The sequence below is a fragment of the Corylus avellana genome, chromosome ca4 (genome assembly GCF_901000735.1).
Source record: "Corylus avellana chromosome ca4, CavTom2PMs-1.0".
In the NCBI taxonomy this organism is placed as follows: Eukaryota; Viridiplantae; Streptophyta; class Magnoliopsida; order Fagales; family Betulaceae; genus Corylus; species Corylus avellana.
This window is the reverse complement of record NC_081544.1, coordinates 18,980,620-18,997,375: the sequence shown is the minus strand read 5'-3', so window position 1 is coordinate 18,997,375 and position 16,756 is coordinate 18,980,620. Positions and strand designations below refer to the sequence as shown.

Sequence of the window (16,756 nt, the reverse complement as noted above, 5' to 3'; positions counted from 1 at the left end):
TCCTCAGTGACCTTTTCGCTCTCACCCTCACCCAGATTTTCTTCCCCCCAGTGACGTTTTCACCTTCACCCTCAACCAGATTTTCTTCCTCCCCAGTGACCTTTTCGCCCTTACCCTCACCCAGATTTTCTTCCCCCCAATGACCTTTTCACCTTCACCCTCAACCAGATTTTCTTCCTCCCAGTGACTACTAATTCCCATCCTCCATCCACACTTCCTATATTCATCATTCGACCCTCCCTATATAGCCCATGATCCAGCCCTCTTCCTTCTACTACCGCCGGTGATCGCTGCCCTTACCAGTCCATTGCGAGTCTCCAGCCGTCAGCTGAGCGTCGCTGACAATGTCTGTGTGTAGTAGTTTCTGCGTTTCCTGACCTAGAGGCTGTCCCATACCTCCTACGTTGGCACCAATGGGTTCTGCTCTGATTCCGGCCTGCCCAGATGCATTCGCAATCTCCCCTCCTCCTGTTGCCGCCTCTACTGCCTTAGAGTTCCATCATTGGGTTGGTCAATGCCCTTATCGGCATGTTCTGTGGCATTTTTGCTTATTATCATCTCTGGCACTTAATGTTTATCTTCCTTATCTTCATCCTCTACGTTATCTCTAGTAGGTAGATTTTGATTTGGTCTAATATACCCTTGCAATCTTGACGGTGGAGATCTAACGTTTAGATTGGACTTGAGTTGTGTGACTAGAGGCTTTGTGAGAATATCACCCCCCCCGGAGATGAACCAAACATCAAGACTTTTGGATGCCGCTGTTCACATAAGAAGTGATAGTCAATAGTGATGTGCTTTGTTCGAGCATGAAACATAGGGTTGGAAGTAAGATACGTTGCTCCAATATTATCACAATCTAGAATTGGAACATTAGGTAAAGAGATTCCAAGTTCACCCAAGAGAGATTTAATTCAAGTTAATTCAGTAGAGGAATTGGCTAAAGCCTTATATTCTGATTCAGTGTTGGACCTAGAAACTGTAGGTTGCTTTTTGGAGCTCCGTGATGGTAGGTTACTGCCAAGGAAGGTGCTGGAGCTAGATGTTGAGTGGCGATCATCAGGGCTTCCAACCCAATATGAATCCGAGAATGCTACTAGTTGACGTGAAGATGACCTGGATATGAAGAAAGTGTCATCACTTGTGGCTTTGAGATAACGTAGTATGCATTTGACAGCAACCCAGTGCGGTTCCCGGGGGTCTTGCATGAACTGTGACACCTTGTTAACGGCGAAGGAGAGGTTCGGTCTTGTGGTTGAGAGGTATTGTAGAGAGCCCACTCTGCTACGGTATAGTGTTGGATCCGTAATTGTAGAACCTTCAAACTTACTTAATGTAGATGATGCTGACATTGGAGAAGAGATAGGTTTTGCTAGCAACATATTGGTCTTTGACAGTGGATCATGAATGTAACGTTGCTGTGAGAGATGAAGACCATTGGCAGTCCATGTTGCTTCAACACCTAGGAAAAAGTGTAGTTGGCCGAGATCCTTGATTGTAAAGGAGTGTTGGAGGTCGGTGATGAGCTTGGATATGGCATCCTCATGAGAACTAGTTATGATGATGTCATCAACATAGATTAGTACATAGATTTTTGCTCCATTTTTCTTGTAAAGAAACAAAGATGAGTCAGATTTTGAAGAGGTAAAGTTGAGTTCCACTAGCTGGTTGCTGAGACGAGAGAACTAGGCCTTTGGGGCTTGTTTGAGTCCGTATAGGGCCTTATGTAGCTTGCAAACTGCATGGGGTGAGGTTGGATGAATGTAACCCAGGGGTTGTGCCATGTACACATCTTCATTAATAAATCTATGTAGAAATGCATTGCTGACATCAATTTGATGAACTTTCCAGTTCTCCACGAGGGCAATGGTGAGGATAGTTCGTATAGTGATAGGTTTCACAACAGGGCTATAAGTTTAAGCATAATCAATACCTCACTGTTGATGAAAGCCTTTAGCAACAAATCTAGCTTTGTATCTTTCTATACTGGCATCAGTTCTACGCTTGATTCTGAATACCCACTTGGAACCAACAATATTCATAGAGGGAGAGGAGTTGACGATATACCAAGTATCGTTTTTTAGGAGAGCGTCAAACTCCTCATTCATGGCTTGCCGCCACTTGATCTTTGAATGCAATAGTATAGCAAGTAGGTTCACTTTCCTCATATTGTAAGCTTGTAGTGAGAGCTCTTGGTGGATATTTAATTCTCCCATCAATGAGTTGCCATGGCTGGAAGATACCATGCTGAGAACAAGTTGCCATCCCGTGTGTATGTGGGGGAGGTCCTTGTTCAGCAGAATCAATGGAGGAATTAGATGAGGCTTGCGTGGAGATTGCACTAGGACTGCTGCTTGAGGAAGGGGTAATGGAGACAGCGGTGGGGGATGAGTTGGTGGAAGTAATGGAGGACAATGGGGAGGTTTGAATTGGCTGAGATGGTAGGTTGAATGTGGCTGGAATGGATGGAGGGACATTGGGAGGAATAGAGGACATCTTTTTGCTATTGGAGAATAGGAAGGATGACTCGTTGAACACAACATGACGAGTAATATACAGCTTCCCAGTGGGAAGATGTAGGCATTTGTAGCCTTGGTGCTCTTTACTGTAGCCAGTGAAAACACATGACTTGGAACAGAAATCTAACTTATGTTGGTTATAAGGTCTAAGGAAGGGCCAGCATTCACAACCAAATGTTTTGAGGAATTTGTAGTCGGGGGTGAGATTGAAGAGAAGTTGAAAGGGAGACTTATGTTGGGTGACCTTTGAAGGGAGACGGTTGATAAGGTATGTTGCTCTTTCGGAAGCAAAGTCCAATGTTAGAGGTGCTCTAACCATGGCAAGGAGAGTGAGTCTTGTCGCTACAATGTGTCTATGGTGGCGCTCATTATTACTTATCAAAAAAAAATGTGTCTATGGTGGCGCTCAACATAACCCATTTGATGATGAGTGTGAGGACAACTCGATCTATTAGTGATGCCCATTGATGGTAGGGTAGATTGGAGAGGAAAAAACTCCCCTTCATTGTCGCTTTGAACGGCTTGGATGTTTATGCCAAAATAGTTTTCAACTATTCTTTTAAACGAAGAAAAATAGCAGAAACTTCGGATTTGTGTGTGATGGGGAATAACCAGAGATATATTTGGTGAAGTCACCAACAATGCAAAAATAAAACTTATTATTGATTGAGAATAACGGAGCAAGGCCCCATACATCAAGATAGAGTTGTTGTAAAGGGTTGCTAGACACAGACATAGACACTGGAAAATGTAGACGGTGGCTTTTGCCTTGTTGACACAATGAACAAATTGAACTAGTGCGAGATGAGGAAGATACTGGAAGTCTATTTGAGCGAAGAACACAACGAACAATGGGAGGGAGCAGGGTGGCCTAACCAACGGTGCCAATCATCCATGGGAACTTTCTGTCCAATATGGGCAGCAAAGCCATTGTCACGAGTAAATTGATTTACAGATATAAGATTTTTGTTTACCATATAGGATTTTATGTAATGCTGCCTACCTCAACCGGTATGGTAGTGTTTGTATATATAGTCAACATTGAGTTACATATAAACATCTAACTTAACTCTATACTAACAATACAAGTTAAATACTATAGAATATAGATAACACTAGAGTCCTATCACAAGTATTCTTCTATTGACACTTGATGTTTATCTTCCTTATCTTCATCCTCTACTTATCTCTAGTAGGTAGAGTTTGATTTGGTCTGATAAACAGTGGCTTATTTGACCCATTATAGGCATTTAATAATTTATAAATTGAGATGACTAAATTACCCTTGATTGAGTAAAACTTAAAAGGATTAACTTTTAACTTGAGCATCGTTGTTATTTGAGTAATGTGATTAGAACTATAAAAGTATGTTGATTTGGATTAGTGGAGATATTTAATATTTCATAATTAATAGGAAAATTACTTTTTATATTAAATAAGAATGAAATGTAGATCTAATTTGCTGATTATATATTATCTTTTGCTCCCAATTGTACACCAAGAGGGAGGGTCTCTCTACCTCTGGCTTACTAGATCTAATATGCCTTTGACTCAAATATTTCTAGTTTTTATGTTTTTCTTGAGCTTTTTTCTTCCTTTAGCTAGGTGTTTCTTTCATACACTTTATATCTATGTGGGTTGCGTCTTTTGCGTTTTTTAATAAATTGCTTTACTTACTAAAATAGTATTATATTTGCTAAAATATTATGTCAAAGAATTTGATCAAACAATGTTATTTATATGTAGGCTAAAACAAAGAATTGATTAATTAAATTTACTAATCTACTAGATAATTTATCACCTTAAAAGAACCATGTGCATCGCTGGTGCTCCAAACAAGTCTTACAAATTATTCATGAATGAAGTCACTTTCTTGTTGTTTTGGCTTTGGGTAGTTGCAGTTTGTTCCATATAAATGCTCGATACTTGTTTCCATGGCTACAAATCAAGGTCTATTTGCTCTGTTTTGTGATGAAGAAATATCATAACCAGGGAGAGGAATGTTGTAGTCTATGCATTTTTTTTTTTTTTCCTTTTTGAACTGCATAAATGATCCAAAGTCCACACATAATGGCCCAAACTAAGATGTCCAGAAAATTATTAGTTTATATTATTTAGCCAATTACAGTAACGTTTATTTGTATGTGTTTGAGATGCCTTCACGGGATAAGTGCTTTAGGACATGTAAGTCAAAGGGAAGGATGTGAAGATTTTAAATAGTTTTTCTGTCTGCCTAGCACTACCCAGGACTTGTGCTCCAGGTCATGCACAAGTTCTGCAATATAGTTGGGTATACTCGCAATTATACACTTGCATAGTACTTTTCTTTTTGATGAATAAATAAACTTGCATATTTCTAAATCACACTGTTATGTTTTTTCTTGTTTTCTGCTGCGTTTGCCTGTGTAGTTCCTTCAACTTGTACTTATTCTGTCAAATTTGTTTTCTTTGTCAACCTTTGTGCAAGATCACTTCCAATCAGGCTAAGGGTTTTGAAGTTTTCTGATTACAGTACCGCGTCTTGTAGTATTAAAATAACAAGTCCTTCAACTCGTCCTCATTCCGTCAAATTTGTTTTCTTTGTCAATCTTTATGCAAGATCACAGGCAATAAGACTAAGCGTTTTGAAGTTTTCTAATTACAGTAACTCTTCTTGTAGTATTAAAACAAGTCTTTATTCCTTCAAAGATCGTGGTCATCATACAAAGGCCTCTGAGTAAAACAGATAACCACAATGGTTTCTTTTATTGCCCATCTTTCTGGCAGTCAAGTTAGTAACCTGAAATTGTATATGCTTTCTGAAATCTCTTTCTTTGGGTAAGAGATATACATCAGCATCGAAGACTTCTCTCCAAAGCATCATCATGATCTACTTTTCTTCAGAGAATCATCATGGTCCTTGATGCAACCTGTTTGTGTGACGTTGAGTACCTATTCATTTTCCTATGTTTTATGTAGAATAATTATGATACTCAAGCTATTGGTGTCATCTATTTTGTATTGTTTAATGTCTGATCATCTGTGGTAGTGTTATTTTAAGTGTATCTTACAGGGTTTTGTTATTGATATATTTGCTAGAGTCTTATATGTCTTGAGGGTTGCATAGTGATTGAGATTCCTTGAATATGCTTCACAGGTATCCCACGTTCTTTGATGATGTTGCAGCACGATTGCTTCCAGTGATCCCCTTAATTGTTTATAGACTTATTGAGAATGATGCCATAGATCCAGCTGACAGAATTCTTGCCATGTATTCTCCACTTCTTGCTTACCACCCTCTAAGATTTACATTTGTTCGTGATATACTTGCGTATTTCTATGGTCATCTTCCTGGAAAGCTCATAGTCGATGTATTGAATATACTAGATCTCAGCAAGGTAATGATAGTTCTTTGTTACTTTTGTGGTCCTTTGGAATGTAAGTTCTCCTCCAACATCTTATTGGCCTCCAAATTTGTTTCAGATACCTTTTTCAGAGTCATTTCCACAGCACATTAGTTCATCAAATCCTGTCATGTGCCCACCTATGGACTATTTCGCCACTCTCTTATTGGGACTTGTGAATAATGTTATACCTCCATTACATAACAACTCAAAATTGGGATCATTGGGAGATCCTTCATGTAATACAGTGCGTGCTCCTCATAATAAGACTGCAATAACATCTCAATCTGGGCTGGCGAATGCTTCTGAGGGCCAAAAAGCATTTTACCAAATTCAGGATCCTGGCACCTACACTCAACTGGTACTTGAAACTGCTGTCATAGAATTACTCTCTCTCCCTGTGTCCGCATCCAAGATTGTTTCTTCACTGGTCCAGATAGTTGTCAATATACAACCAACACTAATTCAATCCAGCAATGGTCTGAATGGGGCTCCAAATGGTGTTGGGCAAACTTCTGTTTTGCCAACATCACCTTCAGGGGGAAGCACAGATTCCTTGGGTGCAGGCAGATCAACTTCTTCAGTTTCAGGAATAAATACCTCTAACATTGTTTCTCGAAGTGGTTATACATGCCAACAACTGTCGTGCTTATTGATCCAAGCTTGTGGTCTCCTACTGGCTCAGCTCCCTCCTGATTTTCATGCACAACTTTATGTGGAGGCATCCCGTATAATAAAAGAGAGTTGGTGGCTCACTGATGGGAAAAGGTCACCGGGTGAACTAGATTCTGCTGTTGGCTATGCTTTGTTGGATCCAACATGGGCTGCTCAAGACAATACCTCAACAGCCATCGGTATGCTAATATATGGTGGCTATTACTGCTAGACCACTCATTTTTTTGCATAAGATTCTAAGATTATTCCAATATGAATTTCATTTACACTTAATTGATCATTAGAGAATGCGGCTCAAGTGATTTCCATTATGCAAAAGGTAAAAATATTAAAGCCTGGTATCCATTTTATGACAATTCTCAATAACTTACCCTCTATTATGATGCCTTTGGAGGGCGTAACATTTCCAGAAATTGAGATTCTTTTATTTATTCATGTTCAAGAAAACAATATTTTTTAGATATAGATGTGATGGGGCCAAATCTCATCTATTTGTTTTTTTTTTCTTAAAAGACTTGGACTTAGACAATTATACAGATATTTATTTATTTGGATATAAATATGTGATGTAGTTTCCAAAGTCTTGCTTTTCAAGAAAAGATTGTGCATTTGGCCAGCAAATTGTCTTGGTCAACCCCAGGTGCAAAAGCCCTGTGTGAAGCACTTGTTAGAATATAGGATAAGCTTCCATTTTAGGTTTGACATACTTTCCTTATTAAGTATCTACCATAGATGTCTGATTGTCATCAAATGCTAGAGATTTGATTACCTTTCTTGAATTCACTCTACATATCCCATTTCCCTAATAGGGTCATTTGTATTAGAAATATAATCAATTCAATATAAACAAGATGTAGCCATTTCTTGTCTCTCTCGTTTCCCTCGCTCTTGCCTCCATTCTCTTTTCATATATTTGATTTTATTATAAAATTCTACATGATATTATAGCATTCATTCTAATCATAAAAGGCGTCAACACGATCCGAAGGTCGTTGTTGAATGACAAAGGCATGTTGACATCAGCATCCGTACGCTGATGTCAGCACCCGAGCTCTGGCAATCACATGGTTTGAGTTGCGGAGCCTCTTGGTAATTATGGTGATTTTTCTGGAAATTTTTTAAGCCAGCTGATATAGGTTTTCTATTTTTCAATATTTTCTGGAATTTCAACCTTTTTTTGTTTTTTTGTTTTTTGTTTTTCATCTGTAATTCTGGAGCTGTCTGGGTGTTTTGGCTGCATGGGTCTCCTTCCACTGGGGCCAAATAGTGTAGGAAGGCTGGTTTTTGGTTGGTTTGTGGAATTTATTTTTGTGTTTCTAGCTGTTGGTTTTTGGTCGGATTGGCCTTGCACTGGGGGCTGTTTTGTTGAAGTTTTGGTCCAAGTTTGACTCTTTTGTTGGTTTGTGGAGTTATTTTTGTGGTTCTAGTTGAATCGGATCTGGTTGATTTGCTGTTGGTTGGTTGAATTTTGTTATTGTTGTAGTTTGGCTTATTTGTGTTTGGTATGCTGAAGAAAAATTTAGTGATAAGGCTAAGGATTGGATGAGTGAGGATTCTGTTGTTAAGGGACGGCTGTGGCATAGTATGAAACTCCAGTTTGCTACCACGGTTGAATTTGTGATTGTTCTAAAAAGATTTGGGAATCTATTGCAGAAGCTTTTTTGCATCAGAGTAATGTTTTCTCAGGTATATGAGATATATGAGAAGATTTTCACTATTGGGCTGTCTGGCAGACCATTATCAATGATTTTTCTTTCCAAATTCAAGTTTCCCCCTTGAGTTTGAGGGGGAGATATTAGAATATAGGATAATCTTCCATATGGGGTTTGATATATTTTCCTTATTATGTAATCGAAATCTAGAGATTTTATTACCTTTCTTGTATTCACTCCACCTACCCCATTTTTCCTATAAATAGGGTTATATGTATTGCATGTATAATCAATTCAATACACTAATAAAAAAATTTAATCTATTCAATATAAACAAGATGTAGCCCTTTCTTGTGCATCTCTCTTTCTCTCTCTCTCTTTCTTGCACTGTCCTTTCACATTTTTTATTTTATTATAAAATTCTACAGCACTGATGGTAGGAAAGAACAAGCTTATTCAAAAGGAATTTTAGGATTCTTAAACACGTATATACAGTATCCAACTAAATGACTTGGGGACAAGAAAATTGTCTGAGAAGATGCATGACATAAGTTAAACCCTGATGTGTGCAAATGATAAATCACTTTCTTTTCTGGTTTGGAAAATTATTGTTTAAGTGAAGAAAGTCCTACATGGGTTCCTTTATAGAAGCCGAAGCTTTTAACCTTTACGGAAGGGAATGCTTACTTGAATGTAAGCTAATTAATCAGTTTGTGGCAATCTAGATAATTCATGTGCATGTTGATTTTGTATTCAAGGTAATTTTTGCTCTCAAGCCTTTTCTATTGTTGTTAATTTTGTGCATCTACTTATATGGTCCTGACTCGAAGTCTGATCCTGCTATTCCTTTTCCAGGTAATATAGTTGCCCTTCTTCATTCTTTTTTCAGTAACCTCCCACAGGAATGGCTAGAAGGGACCCATGCAATTATTAAACATCTCAGGCCGGTGACATCAGTTGCAATGTTGAGAATAGCATTTCGTATAATGGGTCCATTGCTTCCAAGACTTGCCAATGCTCACACTCTCTTCAATAAGGTACAGAGATGCTAAATTCATTCCTGCTGTTTGTTTGAAAGCCTTCTTGGTAAACAGACTGTAATGAACTTAATATCTGAATGCTGCATTGGATAATCCCTTTTAACTTTTTGTTCTGTTTATTTCTTTTTCTTAACCAAAGATAATGAACCCATCTCAAATTCTTCCACCAGTCTTCTTTAGTTGTTAAAACAATGATATCAGAGATACTAGGACAGGCCTGAATTTCCAGGGATTTGGTATCCTGGCACCTGCATCCACTTGACCAAAGTTTCTGGGTGTATCACTATTTGTAAGTAACATGTAGTGGAATCTAGGTGGCACCCAAGTATAATTCCTAGTTACCTATATCACTATTTGTTAACATATTAACATGGGGGTGTTTTTAGACATCTATGCCCGTGGCAAGTTTGAAAAAAGCCTTAATGCCACGTTTATTGCTCTAACTCCGAAGGCGTCTGGGGCTTCTAACCTCAAGAACTTCCGTCCTATTAGTCTTGTGAGCGGGGTTTAGAAGATCATTGCCAAAGTTCTTGCCAATAGGATGAAAAGGATCATGGACAAGATTATCTCTAAGCCCCATAATGCTTTTGTCAAAGGTAGGCAAATTCTGGATTCAGTTCTTATTGCTAACCAATGCTTGGACAGCCACATCAAATACGGCGAACCTGGGTTGCTTTGTAAGCTTGATATGGAAGGCCGTTGACCATATCAATTGGAAGTTCTTATTGTATCTTCTAAGGAGATGCGGCTTTGAGGAGAAATGGTGCTCATGGATGGAGCACTGCATTTCGTCAGTGCGTTTCTCAGTTTTTATTAACGGCACTCCTTCCGGTTTCTTCAACAGTTCTCTTGAGAGTGAGGCAGGGTGATCCTATATCCCCTTTTCTATTTGTTATTGTCATGGAGGCCTTAAGCAGAATGATCTCTGCTTCTATTGACAATGGTTTCCTCTCGGGTTTCTTTGTGAGATTGCCCGAGATGGTTAACATCTCTTATCTATTGTTTGCAGATGATACTTTGGTTTTTTGTGGGGCTAATTCTGATCATGTTCGTTCCCTACGTGCGTTATTCTTTTGCTACGAAGTTGTTTCAGGTTTGAAAATGAATATGGCCAAGTCAATTTTGGTTCCAGTGGGCACCATGATTAATGTGGGTGATCTAGCTGGCATCCTGGGTTTGGGACATCCTCTTTACCCTTGAAGTATCTCGGCCTCCCTTTGGGGGCTTACTTCAAGGCTAAGTCCATTTGAGATGGTATTGTGGAAAAGATCGAACGTAGGTTGGCTAGCTGGAAAATGATGTATCTATCCAAGGGTGGTAGGGTCACTCTTATTAAGTGCACTCTCTCCAACCTACTTACATATTTTCTGTCTCTTTTTCCCATTCCTGCTACTATGGCAAAGCGCACAAAGAAGCTCCAACAAGATTTCTTCGCCGAGGCCACCCCAACAAGATTTCTATGGATTCGGAATTTGAGTGTGTTTAACCAAACTCTGTTAGGGAAGTGGATGTAGTGTTATGCGCATGAGAGAGAGGTCTGGTGGAGAATTGTAATGGACGCTAAATTCGGTTCTATGTGGGGCGGATGGCGCTCGAATGACCCTTTAGGCCCGCATGGGGTGGGGCTCTAGAAGTACATTAGTAGGGGGTGGAGGCTGTTTTCTAGCCATACCATGTTCGATCCAGGAGATGTGTCCAAGATTAGATTTTGGGATGATTTGTGGTGTGGAGACTCGAGTCTCAATGAAGCTTTTCCAGGTTTATACAATATGGTCAGTTCGAAGTATGCATCTATTGCGGCTAACATGGATTATTTGAGTGATTCCCTTCAGTGGAATGTTAGCTTTATTCGTTTGGCTCATGATTGGGAAGTGGGTGTTTTGTCTTCCTTCTATACCTTGTATTTCCGCAGAATGAGAAGGGAAGGAGAGGACAAGCTTTGGTGGGTTCCGTCTCGCCTAAGGAAGTTTGATGTTAGATCTTTCTATAAGATCCTTGCTTGTAAAGAGGCTATCTCTTTCCCTTGGAAGAGTATTTGGCGGACTAAGGTTCCCCTGAGAATGGCCGCCTTTGCATGGTCGGCGATTCTAGGAAAAATTCTCACTATGGACAATCTTAGAAAGAGGCATCTCACTGTGGGCAATAGATGCTGCTTATGCAAATTGGATGGGGAGACTGTCGATCATCTTCTTCTCCACTACAAGGTTGCAAGTGCTTTATGGCCGTTTTGGGCATTCTTGGGTTATGCCTAATATAGCGTGGCGGATTTGTTTGCTTGTTGGCGGACGGGTGGTGATTCTCGAAGCGCTATCGTGTGGAAGATGGTTCCCCTTTGCATTATTTGGTGATTGTGGAGGGAAATAGATGAGAGAAATTTCGAAGATCAAGAACGGACTTTGGAGGAGCTCAAGTCCTTTGTCTAGCTCCTTTAGTGATTAGTTATTCTGACTTTCTTATTCTATTTTTCTCTCCTCCTTGGGCGTTCTCTTGTATACTTCCCGTGTACTAGGGTTGCGCCCTTCTGCGCTTTTTGATATATTCAACTTTATTTATAAAAAAATATATATATATTAACATATTAATTTACAATTAATATAGTTAATATATACTAACATGTACATTAACAAATTGACATTTAGTATGCTAACTAGTTATGTACATATGTTATAATTAGTTGATGTAATTACATATATTAGTAATACACTACTATATTAATATGTTAACTAGGGGTTTTGGGTTTAGGGATGGTGCTGGGCGTTTGTGGTTTTAGTTCTGGCTGTGGTTCCTTGTAGGGTCTTTTGGGTTTGGGTCTTCTTGGGTTGTTTTGTTGGGCTTTGTGGTGGGTTACCTATGTATATTTTCTTATGTACTTAGAGGCGCTTTGCGCTTTATTTGATATATACAATCTTTACTTATCAAAAGAATTACTATGTTAACCATACAATACCCTGAAGAACGAGGCAAAGACATCCACCTCCCAATTATGAGCCGCTTTAGTAAAGCTCACGTTCCACTTAATGGGAACCACCAGAAAGGTCCAAGTGAGCTGCTACAAAAGCAACTTTGCACAAACAATACCATATAAATTTTGAAAGGCTGCTTTAAGGGTCATATCTCCACACTACAGATCATACCAGAATCCAACATTAGAGTCATCTCCCAGCTTAAATTTGGTATGACTTGAAAACTTCCCCCAACCCCTCCTAATATCCTTCCATTACCCCACCCCATGAATTGCCAAATTTTATAGTTCATCACAACTCTCCACCAAGCCTCTCTCTCAAGCCTATAGTGCTAAAGCCATTTTTCTAATAGAGTACGATTGAACATCAACAAGTTCCCGACCCCTAACCCTACCTTAGAGATCATCAAACAAACTTTGGACTAGCTTACCAGGTGATATTTGAACTATTCACCAAGCCCCCACCCCATAAGAAATCACATTGAAGCTTTTTAATATGGTTTGCAACAGTCGTAAGGAGAAGAAAGAGGGACATGAAGTACGTAGGTGAATTGGAAAAGTATGCTCTTGATAAGGGTAAACCTACCACCCTTAAACAAATACATCATTTTCCAACTAGCCAATCGATGCTCTATATTCTCAATAACATTGTCCTAATATAGGAGGCCCCAACAGTAGACCAAGATACTTCAAACGAAGGGAAGAAACCTCACAACCTAGAATACCAATCAACTCATCCACATTATCAATATTTCCGATAGGAACGAATTCCGACATAGTCAAGTTTATCTTCAAACCCAAAACAACTTCAAAACATAACAATACGCACCGCATATAAGGTAGATGATTTGGGCCAGCCCCATAGAAGGTGAGAGATATCAATCCACCAACATTCCTTGTCCCCACAGAGAAGCCAAACAACAAGCCCCTAGTCACTGCAACAGAAATCATCTTACCCAACACCTCCATCACAAGGACAAACAACAAAAGAGATAGAGGGTCTCATTGTCTCAAGTAACGGGAGCTACCAAAAAAACTTGTGGAAGTGCCGTTCACCAAAACAAGAAACACGCCGAGTAAATACAATGAGCTATCTAAGAGCACTAACAGCAGTTTCCCTTTGATTTTTCCTAAGTTTAGGGTACAAAACTACTTTTTGCTTTCCTATGAAAATATATTTTACAATAGCTTCCTTTATATTTCTCTATACCATTAAAATATTATTTTTTTACAAAATACAAGTTCTCTACCTACCTTCTCCTTTTTCACAAAATTCCAACACAATTCCCAATTAAAGACAAAAAGATGAAAGAGGAGAGAGAAAAGTGAAATATTTATATTAAATTAATGTAAAGGGAACCACTTTTGGTTCCCTACACATTGGAAAACACTGTAGCAACCCTTGAGGTTATTTTGGTTCCCTACACATTAGAGAACACTATAGCAACCCTTCAGGGTTATTTTGGTTCCCTACACATTAGAGAACACTATAGCAACCCTTCAGGATTAGTTAAATGTAGGGAATCTGATGTGAGTAGGTTTTTGTGATTTTTTTGAAATTTTCCCTAAATGTGGGTTTTAAGCTCACAGCACGCACAACTTACTGATTAAAAAAAAAAAAAAGGAGTTGAATATTCCCTCGACCATACAACTTAAGTGCTAAGACAATATCTGCTTCGACCTAAGACAATCTCAACTTGAGGTGCAGTTTTTGGGGGAAATGATGCTCTTAGAGCACTAGTAGCAGATGCCTATGGACTTCTCTTGTTACAATGAATCAACCTTTGGTATTACCCGTACAACATAATTAAGCCAACAGATCAATAGATTGTTACCTAAATAAGAACAAAATCAAGACAGCAAAAGAGGTGGTCTTAGTTTATATTGACTTCCATACACAAGTGCTGAAGTGAACTGTTTCTTATATTTCTTTTCATGAAGTATTCTGTCAGTTGGGCATGCCTGTCAATGTGATTGTTATTTGTTTGTAACATGAAAAACAACGTAGAGTTGTAGAGAATCTGCCACTCAAAGAGGCTGACTCCTCCTAATGCATCATCAGTTTAAAAGTACAAGATTGCCCTTCATCATGCCATGTTGGATAACCAATTATCCAATAGGCGTAACTGATAGGAACAAGCCTCCAGTGTACAAGTCAACACGCCCAGTAACACTTCCCCATGTTAAGACGTGGACCCTGAAACAGAGAACTGAAAGAACCAAAATACTGAACAAAAACTGTCACAGCAGGGGTTGCAAGGATTCAAATGAAGATTTCAGGACATCTAGTTTCCATATTTATTTAGCCTAGTAGTTATTGTCCTCCACTGATTACAGCCCATAAAAGTCATATGAATCCGGTTTTTTTTATTTCTTACGAGGATGTCCAAGCAGTAGATCCACCTTTCTTCCACTAAATATTTTCTATCATTCCTGGAGTTACTGTGTTGTTTTTCTTTGGATGGGCGTGTTAGAAGATCTTATTGCAATCAATGGATGTGTATTTGAGTTTGAGGAGTGTGTTTTGATTTGCAATATTTAATCTTATGACACATCTTTTTCAGACCCTCTCACTACTCTTAAGTATAATAGTCGATGTCTTCGGAAGGAATTCACAGCCATCAAATCCTGTTGACGCATCGGAAATAGCAGATCTCATTGACTTCCTGTAAGTATTGGGGGGTTTTTATGCATCAAACATTACCTGCAGAACAATGTTGATATTACATTGCTTCTATTGCCTCAAGAATACTTACATGTTGCATAACCAATGTATTTCGCAGTCATCATGTTATCCATTATGAAGGGCAGGGAGGGCCTGTGCAGGCTAATAGCAAGCCTCGTCCTGAGGTATTGGCCCTCTGTGGTAGAGCATCAGAAAGTTTACGTCCAGATGTACAGCATCTTCTGTCCCACCTAAAACCTGACGTAAATTCTTCAATTTATGCTGCTACTCATCCAAAGGTGGTCCAGAATCCATCTTAACGGTTGGGTTTAATTGGTATTTCTTGTATGCTGATAAAATGATAATTTGAAGGCAGAGCTTCACTCATGTACAGAAAGGGCAGGAATGTGGAATGATGTTCTAATACACTTTTGAAACCATAAAAAATGTCATCTATTTGCATATCTAGACAAAGTGGCTGCATGGGGGATAGATTTGTATTTTTCCCTTGTCATAAGAATATTTCACAAAATAGGTGCTTAACTTTTATAGATGTAAGAGTTAACTTATTATTTAAAAAAATTAAAAGAAAAATATTAGGGGGGCGTGTGGACACCCTAACTATGGATGTATATGTTGCAGTGGTTGCATTACCATCATTAGAAATGTACTTTTCATTGTAATTGATTAAACGGGCTTCCTTTTCCCTTTTTCCCGGTTGGAAAAAATAAAATAAAATAAAAATAAAAAGTCAATTACACATATTTATGGTGAAACAACAATTAGTTGCATATAGTGCTTGCCTGATTCACTTGGACTAATTCCAACACCCAAGGTCTCCTATAGGAAAAAGAGGTTATGCATCAAATTAAGGAACTTCGTTGCTATTGAGAGATCTTTTGCACAGAGGGTGTTGCCTACCATATTCATAGGAGAGATGAAGTCAAGTACCCTGAATCCCTCAACTGTTGAGAATAGAGGGTGTTGCCTACAAATCATATGAGAGATTATGTCGAGTCCTAGAAACACGTGGACTTCGTAATAAAAGCTCTAGAAACCTATCAACTTCATTTCCTTCGTTCAGCCAGCAACAAAGAGAGAGAAAGTGAGAGAAAGAGGGAGAGAGGGGAGGAAATGTGCCATTTTTATGGTACTTCGAGGCTAAAGCTTGTAGAGCTTGTCCTAAAAGCCAATTCATTAGGTATCACGTTTTAGTTTATTTAATAAAGTTGTTTATTTGCTAAATTATTTCAAGAACATTGGATATATTATGGTTTACATGTGCATATTATTTTTTATATGCATATAACTGTATAAGTCTTAAAAGTTATATTGAATATAGCTTAGGTGTGTTAATGATAGATTATGACACTGAAGATCTAAGTCATAAACCATGTAACTTATAAATTGTTGTTTGTTTTTAGTAATGGATTTGGGCATTCCATTTTATAAGATTATAACATATCAATTATGATGATCTATCTTTGATCATGTAAAGTGAGACTTTTTGATTGATATGTTGGGAGCTACTTACTGAACAACGATGAAAGAGAAGAATATAGGAAATGTGGTTGCCTTGGTCAAGTAGTCGAAGGAGGGACAACCTCTTTTTTTAGCAATAGAAACAAGATAGAAGATTCAAGAATAAAGACGCAAGAAACAATGGGGAAGGCACGGGAGGCAATGAGTGGGAAGGAGAGCAGATCTCAACACCTCCCTACCCTCTAGAGACCTCCATCCAACTTTGAAGCCACTTAGATGGGAATACCATAAAAACTATGTAATAGGACTTGCAGGCACAAACAGGAGGGTAACGAGAGAGGCGAACGTAATTGTAAGAATGAAAGTTCAATCCTAGGG

General features: G+C 38.7%; 1 protein-coding gene across 2 annotated transcripts in view; it reads left to right on the top strand.

Annotated features, from left to right (window-relative positions):
* The window catches only part of LOC132177254 (mediator of RNA polymerase II transcription subunit 23), an 81,124-nt gene extending 65,600 nt beyond the window's left edge, over nt 1-15,524 (top strand). For both annotated transcript variants that reach the window (XM_059589503.1, XM_059589502.1), the window contains exons 17-21: nt 5,656-5,896; nt 5,982-6,756; nt 9,085-9,266; nt 14,796-14,899; nt 15,015-15,524. In XM_059589503.1, coding sequence (XP_059445486.1) covers nt 5,656-5,896; nt 5,982-6,756; nt 9,085-9,266; nt 14,796-14,899; nt 15,015-15,216 — 1,504 coding nt within the window. In that variant the 3' untranslated portion in view covers nt 15,217-15,524. The remainder of the gene's footprint in view (nt 1-5,655; nt 5,897-5,981; nt 6,757-9,084; nt 9,267-14,795; nt 14,900-15,014) is intronic.
* The last annotated feature ends 1,232 nt before the right edge of the window (nt 15,525-16,756 follow it).